The following is a 9,367-nucleotide window of genomic DNA, read 5'->3' as shown; positions in this document are numbered from 1 at the left end:
GTGAAGAAAAAACAAATCTGTTCTGGCATGAGGTTTGGTGGTATCACAGAACCTGTGGCGTGATTTATTGCTTTCTCCTTTGTTTCTGCCAAGGATGTGTCTCATGACCTGCCTGTAACTGAAAGTATGTCCTGCTTTGTGAAACAACTGAACAAGATCCTTTAGATCTCAAGTTACTGGGCGAGGTGTACATTTAAAGGTTTACGGAATATGGAAACACTGTCCGGTATGGAATTGACCCCAACACCAGTATGACATGGTGTATCTATCAATTCGAAGTTTCGAAGCAACATGAACTAATTCTAGGGAAGATTCTTCATTACGGTCATAAGTTGGCATTGCCAGATTTTCATCAGCCTCTGCTATTTTGAGAGATGGCGATCCCATTGTACCCAGTAGGTACAAGTAACGTTTCGCGATCAGTACCGGATCCATATGTCTGCACAAATGTAATAAACTCTGCAACGTGAAGATGAAGCTTTCCTCTGAAAGTTGTCCGGCGACTTATTAACGATCTGGGAAATGGAAGTGTTGGATTTGACTGCTAGTTGTCTCGTACCGTGTCCGGACGTCACTGAACCTGAAGAACATGAACCTTTATCTGCTGCATAATGCTACTCAACGTGTCAACTCCATGCCACTGTTTGTGTTATATTAAAGACCGTTCATAATCATGAATTGTCAATTAAAAACCTTTTTTTCATTTTTTTTTTATTCAAACAATTACAACTGTGCTCAGTAATGTTTCATAATGTGATGCTAACCATCTTGAACTATTTAACAACTAAAAGGTTTTGTTAACAAGTTATTCCTAATAGTCTATGACAGGTTTGATAAATACATTTTAAAATAATTTGGGGATAACATTTCTTTTCACAAACCCAATTTATTTATTGTTTTAATGAAAGGCAGTTCTAGAACTTGTGGTGACAAATAATAGTAACATTTCTTTAAATTATACAGTGGTCATTTATAATTCATAATATAGCGATGTAATTATTTGCTGGTAGTTTGTTTTTCAGTTTTGAGGCTCAAAACATATTTTTTTAGTTGGTATCCTATTCTTTCGTGATCAGCACTTATTTAATGTAAAAAAGAGTCAGGTTTCAACAAATCTGGAAAAGAGATATACTGTCACATGTGCTGATATACCTTAAACACCTACCAGTACTTGGAGGTGACTATGGCGGGTGTTTGTTTTTTTCAATTTTGAGGAGCCAAAACCATTTTCAGCATGAAATTCCCATTTATTCATGATCAGCACTCTATAATTGTCTTGAAAAGTCAAGTGTCCAAACTTTTACTGAATCATAGAGATACAGTCACAGGTGAAAATACTGTGCACACCTACCACTATCATCTTAGGCTATTGTGGCGGCTATTATGTTTTTTTCAATTTTGAGGGTCAAAAACACTTTCTTTAATTTGCTATCCCATTTTTCGTGATTAGCACTCTTTAAATAGGTAAAATAGCCTGGATACCAAATCCTACTAAAAATGCCTCAACATCATATATTTGAGCCTTTTGCCAGAATCGGGCTTAGTCTAATGGTGTGTGTGTGTGTGTGTGTGTGTGTGTGTGTGTGTGTCTGTCTGTCTGTCTGTCTGTCTGTCTCTGTCTCTGTCTCTGTCTCTGTCTCTCTCTCTCTCTCTCTCTCTCTCTCTCTCTCTCTCTCTCTCTCTCTGTCTATGTGTGTGTTCTCACTCTCCTTTGGGGAAACATGGTATCTTAAAGTACCACAAGTACGGAATAACTAATATTATTACTACCGGGACAATGTATAAAAACTGTTTGTTATTTGCATACGTGTATAACATATTCTGGAAGCTTATTGTTTACAAGGCTATTTTTCTTTACTACTTATATTTTACGAACCACAAGGTTTTTCTTTCAGTGTAACGTTACCAAGTGCACGTGCATTCATATTAACCAAATCATACAGACTCTGCGTATATTATGTCAACACCCTAAACTGTCCACGAAAGTATCATGCAAACATATTGTTAATATAGTATGACCAGAAATTATTGAGAATTTTAGGAATATGTTTAATTGGATTTCTAGTATAAACAACCTTTGACCAGCTTTGGTTTCATTCAAGAGAGAAACTCCGTTAATCCTTTTCATTAGTTTGTGAAGAGTTATCCCAGGTTTGTTTACTTCTGCTAGAATTACGACATTTTCAGTGATCCTCAGTATGGGTGATTTAGAGAAGAGTGCTGATTTTAGAGTATATAACAGGACACATCAGATCAGCTAAAGTGATTTCAAGTAGAACAGGCATCCCTTTGTCGTCCACTGTTTATCGTGTTTCGAAAAAATATTGCAAATGGATATGGCATTGAGCACCAGGGAGGCGCAGGTAGGTCTAGAAAATTGACTGTCGGTGACAGGAGGCGGCTTGGTATTCTTGTTTCTAAAATCAAACGAAGGAGTTTAGAAAACATAAGGCTGGATATGATTCATAGAGGAACTGTGGCTGTCTGTAAGGACACAATTAGAACTGAGCTGCATGCAATGGGTTGGCAGAAAAGTCGAGGAATTCCATCGCCGATCATGAAACCTGAACAAAAGGAGCGAAGGTAGAACTTGTGCTTACAGCATAGAAATTTTAACTGTGACAATGTGATTTTCTCAGATGAAAGTTCTGTGTGGCTGTTTCCTAATACACTGAAATTCTGGACCAAACAAACTGAAAAACCTTTGGATCATCGCCCAAAGTACAGTCCGAAATTTAACGTGTGGTGTGGCATATCTGTTTTAGGGGCAACGCCCCTCTGTGTATTTGAAGGGAATATGAACAGTGAGCGGTACACAGATATTCTCGAGGGACATTTACTTCCATCTGCTCACGTGTTCTATGGAAATTTTTCGATTTTTCATCAGGACAACGACCCAAAACATCGTTCAAAGCATTCACAGGCCTGGTTTCGGACCCAAAATATGACATTATTAGATTGGCCAAGCTATAGCCCTGACTTCAATCCAATAGAAAATGTTTGGGGACTTATGTAGGGAAAGTGTCAATAAGTAACATCTGACAAATATTGCTGAAATGAAAGAAGAGGTGGTCCGATATTGGGACAGCATGGACCACAACTTTCTAACTTCTTTGATCAGTAGTATGCCTCGCCGCATTTAAGCCTGCATTGCTGCCCATGGTGACTTGAGAAAATACTAACTGTTCACCTGTATTTGAATCTGGAGTTATTTTCTGCTAATATTCACATTTAATACGTGAGTAATGAGTGAATTTTTTTTTAAAAAATACAATCTTTAAATTCTCAATAATTTCTGGTTGTACTGTACAAATGGCATTTTCAATGTACTAGTCAATCAATCAATCAATCAATCAATCAATCAATCTTTACTTACAGTACTGAAGAGGCCGTAGGCCTACAGTACATTTTACATATTCTAGCAGAGGGTGCAATATAAAAGAATATATAGTAAATAATATCACATCTGTAATGCAGAGGTGGTCCGAACGTGTTGTCAGGCTACTATTGTGTACAGTGTGGCTGCCGTGTGATGCTGTTATTAAATGTGATATGGACCATGTGTATTACAATTCTTTAACCGTTCATTTCCGCAATTGGGTATGGAACGGCCAATGTACTAGTCATGACACTGTCTGTTTTTTATGAGATTCCGTCTTTATAACCATGTAGACAATGTAGTTGTGAATATTGTAACGTAGTGAACATATACTACATTACGAATTTAGTATTCATTCCACTCTATTCACTCATTCATTCGGGAAAGAATAACCGTAGTTACAATAAAATAATCAGTTATTCTTTGATTTCTATGCAGTAACTTATAGGTATAAGTGATAATCTAAACGTGTGAAGAGTTAGTTCATGAAGGAGTGAATGGGTGAGTTTAGCTGTACGTCGCTTTTAGCAGTATTCCAGCAATATCACGACGGGGTACGCAAGACATGGGCTTCATTCATTATCCCATGTGGGGAATCGAAACCGAGCCTTCGGAGTGACGTGCCAAAGCTTTAACCACTTGGCTACCCCCATTCATAAAGATAGTGCAAGGACATCTGATATAGTAATAAGGACATAACATAAGATATTTAGACCTTCTTTACTAAGTACATTCTAGTGCAGGTCTTCCCCAACAAATTGTCAGTCAACCGACAACAGCACTCCGCCAAAACGTGAAGATGGAAAGGCCAGTGATGCTGTGAGAGCTTGACGTCTTCACCCATACATCCTTCCCCTTGTACACATGATCGACAGTCACGATAGAGGCATGGTTGTCTTGAACATCTGCGTCCATCGCCATCCATCCGTCATTCTTCATGATATAGATGTACGTTTGAGAGTTGGATTCAGTCAGTACAAGCTCTGTCCAGAACATGTATGTTCCAGATACGGGTGCAGTGAATCTCCCTGTACTAGTGTCGTAGAAGGAGCCAGCATTGTAGAGACTGTGGCCAAATATCAAGTCTCCTCCAGGTACCTGACTCGAAGGGCTATGGACGTTGAATGCAATAGTTGGTAGTCTGGAAGGGGAAAAATCCATAACTGAGGGCATACTAGTAAACACATAGTGAAGGCGTATTGGGGAATTAGTTGGTGAGACTGTTTTTGTACGTTAACATGCGTCAGATTCCATTCACCATCATTATGCTTTATGTCAGTGAGTGAGTTCAGTTTTACCCCGCACTCAGCAATATTCCAGCTTTATGGCGGCGGTCAGTAAATAATCGATTCTGGACCAGACAATCCAGGGATCAACAGAGTGAGCACCGATCTACACAACTGAGATACGATGACATGTGTCAACCCAGTCAGCGAGCCTGACCACCCGATCCCGTTAGTCGCCTCTTACGACAAGCATGGGTTACTGAAGATCAATTCTAACCCGGACCTTCACGGGTCTATGCTTTATGTTAGCCTCATCATCTGATCAGTGTGCACTCAATTTGTATTCACAGCTTCTTGGAAAGAATGCAATCTAAGCTCAGTGCGAGGCACTACAAGTTTACACTACCACTTCCTTATGTATATTCAGACAAGGAGACACCACATGGTTTACATGTGCTTCAGCATGGGGCAGCCCAAAGACCTAGAAACCAGATCACCCATCCAACCACTGTGGGCAGCCAACGTTTTCTATCTTTGCCTGATTTGTAACCTGGGTGCACTTGATCATTACGGAACATAAGCCAGGGCATAATTACTTGTTGGAAGTAGTTGTTATGGTTACATTCATGTGCTATTCTTTGCGTACAGTGATTGTTTATGTATTCAGCAATTTCGCATCAACGATGGTATAAATAACTAACATGCAAAATCAATATTGTCATCATGGAACAGTGTCCAATACATCACATGTGTAAAACAAAGAAACAGCAACAACAGGCATCTTACCGAGAGCTGGGGATCTGTATAAAACAAAGAAACAGCAACAACAGGCATCTTACCGAGAGCCGGGGATCTGTATAAAACAAAGAAACAGCAACAACAGGCATCTTACCGAGAGCTGGGGATCTGTATAAAACAAAGAAACAGCAACAACAGGCATCTTACCGAGAGCCGGGGATCTGTATAAAACAAAGAGACAGAAACAACAGGCATCTAACCGAGAGCTAGGGATCTGTATAAAACAAAGAAACAGCAACAACAGGCATCTTACCGAGAGCTGGGGATCTGTATAAACACAAAGAAACAGCAACAACAGGCATCTTACCGAGAGCCGGGGATCTGTATAAAACAAAGAGACAGAAACAACAGGCATCTTACCGAGAGCTGGGGATCTGTATAAAACAAAGAAACAGCAACAACAGGCATCTTACCGAGAGCTGGGGATCTGTATAAAACAAAGAAACAGCAACAACAGGCATCTTACCGAGAGCTAGGGATCTGTATAAAACAAAAAACAGCAACAACAGGCATCTTACCGAGAGCTGGGGATCTGTATAAAACAAAGAAACAGCAACAACAGGCATCTTACCGAGAGCTGGGGATCTGTATAAAACAAAAAACAGCAACAACAGGCATCTTACCGAGAGCTGGGGATCTGTCCTGCTATAGCAGACATGTTTCTTTCCAAATTTCTGACTTCTGAGTTTGTCAAACTGAGATTCTTTTGTGTTGTGCGCAGATCTCCCATTATAGACATCGTCGTCTGTGAAATCTGTGCCAGGGTCTTCTTGTTGTCAACAGACTGATTCTTTTCAACAGCCATGTCAGTTATCAAAGTTGTGACATCTGTCCTTGTGAGATGGAGATTACTCTTCACAGTTTGTAGATCTGCATTGACCGACTGAAGATCATGCGTGACATTCAGTGACTGCATCATCTGTGAAATCTGTGTCAGAGACTGCGTACAGTTAAGAGACTGATTCTTATCATTTTCCATGTCTGTTTTCAAAGCTATGACGTCTGATCGTGTTAGACTGAGATTGTGCTTCGTACTTTGTAGATCTGCATTTATCAAATGTAGATCATGTGACACATTCAGCATGTCTCCTGTAGCTGCTTTGATGGCTTGTTCAAACTGTGCTAGCTGCTTTGACGTGTTTTGGGCGAGAAGATTTGCAGATTTCATGTTTTCGATTAACTGACTTTGAGCAATTAACTGGAAAATTGGAGACGTCCTTTGAATGAATCCATCTGCTTCCCTCTTTACATCATACACGGTAGTGTTCATAAGATCCAGTTCATCTCTTAACATCTTGACATCAGGCTGCACACTTTTTTACTTGTGCACTATCAGATGCCATACCAAGACTGGTTGAAATTAAATTCGTTTGATTCAGCTGCAAATTACCCTTACCCTGAATCCCAATGTCCGCCTTCACAAGGTTCAGTTCGTCTGTCGACAGCTGGAGGCTTGCCTTCAAGGATGTAACTTCATCTTTGAGAGAGGCAATTTCCCTATTTGCCAACTGTTGTAGCGACCTACTGGTGTGCAGATCTGTTTCCAACTTTCCAGTTGCTTTCTGGAGAACAGTCACAGTCTGTTCAAGCAAGGCGACGTGGTTTATAATGCTGGAAATATCAGCGGTGCCATCAGGTTTCGTCATCGGTATAATGAACCCTGACAGCGTCCCTATAAGAAGAATACACAAAAAACACAACAGCCATAGACATATTAGTCAGTCGGCCTGCTGTTTCACATAAACTGCTATCTCAATGATGGATCACGTGACTGCTGTTTCTTCAACGATGTCAAGGTACAACGCATGACACTTCTATTTTTGCCTAGTGTACTGTGAGAAATTCACATGTGTTGTAAAAAGCTATTGTGAACTAGATAATACACAGATAAAAAATATTCGGCTTTCAAAACCATTCCCTGACACACAAACACAACTACAACTGTGTCTGATCTCGTAATAGTGTCAGGTCGTTTCATGCGTCACAATTGAATGTACAAAACCGATGAAAGTGAGTTTGAATTCCACATTTTCCCTCATTATGTTTCTTTCGTTGGTATCGCCTAGTGGCTCCAAGTGTTGTATGACCCCCAAAGAGTTGAGATTGATACTACGATGAGCCGTTTGAGTTTGACATCCAACGATCGAGGGAAAATTAAAGCGCCTTTGAGCAGCCGAGCTGGTTATTGGCGCTATACAAATATCAGCATGATAATGAAGATCAATTCTAACCCTGCTCTTCACGGGTCGTATTACGGATTATACCTAGGGAAAATCAAAGCGCCTTTCAGCTGCGCTAGTTATTGGCGTTAAACAAATGATAGTATAATAATAATGTTAGTATAATAATAATAATCATATTAGTATTATGCTTAATACCCCGCTGAGCAAAATTCCAGTTATATGACAGCGGTCTGTGAATAATCAAGGTTGTGCTAGAGATGATCATCATGAGCATCGATCTATGTTCAAAAGCCTTTAAAGGCAAAAGCATTGCCTGGTGTTTTCGTCTTTTTACCACATTTCTTCGTAAAAGTGTCGACACGGGTGGCTCAGAGGTTTTCGCTATGCAGAGATCCGTGTAAGAACATACTCATCACACACTTGTAAGGTGATCCTATTTCCGTTCCGTACTGTATTACCTTTACCTGACATGGTCTCTAAATCAATGGCTTGAATGATCGTGAATTATAAATATAATTGAGAACTAATTCATGACAAAAACAGTTGGCAATACCATAAATCATTCACAATTTCTGACCCTGGCTCATTGTTGTACGCGTATTGCGCCGATAGGTACCCATGCCACTAACCATGGCTCTTTTATTTCATACCGCAAACCAGTTAAACCTCGGACCCGAACTAATTTCCAAACAAACAAGTAATTTGCAGCAAAGTTTTACTCAGGCTAATTCATTTTTTGCGCGTGTTTATTTTAATTGAAGTGGCTATTGAGAGAATATTAACACTGCCGTGCCGTCTGACAGAGCAGCCACTGTGCACGATGGAGACGACGTGTGGGTTATAACTCCAGTGTACGTCCTGTTCATCACTGATCCTTATATACGGTCTGACAGCATCGCCCCTTTGGGCAGTCGTGCACGCAATAAGTTCAGACCCCTCTAGAACATGCGGCTTGTGTCAAGCAGTGAGAGTTTCAAGTAGAATCCGGAAACAGATTTTATTTATAGAAACATCTGTAGGTTAAGACCAACATGGAACTTAGGTTACAGTTAAACTTCTTAATAAAACTGCGTTCTCGGACATATTTCAGCAAAATTTGTCTTCCTTTACTGATAAATGGAAGATACATCCCTGACCATGACTACACATACATACTGCATCTAGCAGTCACGTGTAGCAAACAAACTGCAAGTTACCATTTGTACGACTTCAAGCCATGGGGAAACCAGACCTTATAGTTTTTCAGGAATTAAGATATTGGATACAGTTCATTTTCATGCAATTTAGATGCAATGCCTTGCGAAATACATCAGATTACATTCATTACCTTCAAATCCAGCACTTTTCCGATGGTCCCGTCAAGATGTCCCCACTACAGCGATGGAATACCTATAGTTGTCAGTAGGTTTTGCGAGAGGTCAGAGGTACGTAGCTAACGGAGATTTGGGTGGACGTAGTGTGAGTGTGGAACCATGGAAGCAAAACATGTTTATACCATCTAAACCTGGCCATGGTTAAAATAGGTAAGACCACTCGGAACCCGTGTTTAACCGTTGAAATACTGAGGTAAACCCCGAGGGTGCTTATTAATTTGTTTTGAGCGCTGTATAATTAACTTTTAGAATGATTTAATTAGAGAACATGGTCATGAGGGCCAATACACGATCAATAAGTTTTCGCTGAAATCCATGATTTTTTCAATACATAACCCGAATTCAAATACACTTTGCTATGGGAAAAATGAGAAAATTTCAACATTCCTTTCACAGGTAAAATTAGAA

The 9,367-nt window shown here is 39.9% G+C and overlaps 1 protein-coding gene and 1 long non-coding RNA gene across 2 annotated transcripts; both read right to left on the bottom strand.

The window, feature by feature from the left end:
• Nucleotides 1–4,088: 4,088 nt before the first annotated feature.
• On the bottom strand, nucleotides 4,089–7,578 carry LOC124270658. The gene is made up of 2 exons (XM_046705694.1): nucleotides 6,027–7,578; nucleotides 4,089–4,520 (listed from the first exon to the last, which is right to left on the bottom strand). Exons 1-2 carry the CDS (start codon nucleotides 6,695–6,697, stop codon nucleotides 4,145–4,147), a joined length of 1,047 nt encoding a protein of 348 aa, XP_046561650.1. The 5' UTR covers nucleotides 6,698–7,578; the 3' UTR covers nucleotides 4,089–4,144.
• A 779-nt stretch (nucleotides 7,579–8,357) lies between these two features.
• LOC124270657 lies at nucleotides 8,358–9,041 on the bottom strand. The gene is made up of 2 exons (XR_006896849.1): nucleotides 8,914–9,041; nucleotides 8,358–8,524 (listed from the first exon to the last, which is right to left on the bottom strand). It is a non-coding gene; the product is annotated as an uncharacterized LOC124270657 (long non-coding RNA).
• Nucleotides 9,042–9,367: the final 326 nt, after the last annotated feature.

This window comes from Haliotis rubra, unplaced genomic scaffold (assembly GCF_003918875.1).
Source record: "Haliotis rubra isolate DU_JTF1 unplaced genomic scaffold, ASM391887v1 Scf1534, whole genome shotgun sequence".
Taxonomy (NCBI): domain Eukaryota; kingdom Metazoa; phylum Mollusca; class Gastropoda; order Lepetellida; family Haliotidae; genus Haliotis; species Haliotis rubra.
Note: the sequence above shows the minus strand (reverse complement) of the source record. Positions and strands in the feature narration are given on the sequence as shown.

Bases quoted from the DNA above. Each gene is read 5' to 3' on its own strand.
- LOC124270658 (XM_046705694.1), bottom strand. From the start codon at position 6,697: ATGTTAAGAGATGAACTGGATCTTATGAACACTACCGTGTATGATGTA. The intron at 4,521-6,026 runs GTAAGATGCCTG...TTCCCCTTCCAG, and splicing joins GGACAGATCCCCAGCTCTCG to ACTACCAACTATTGCATTCA.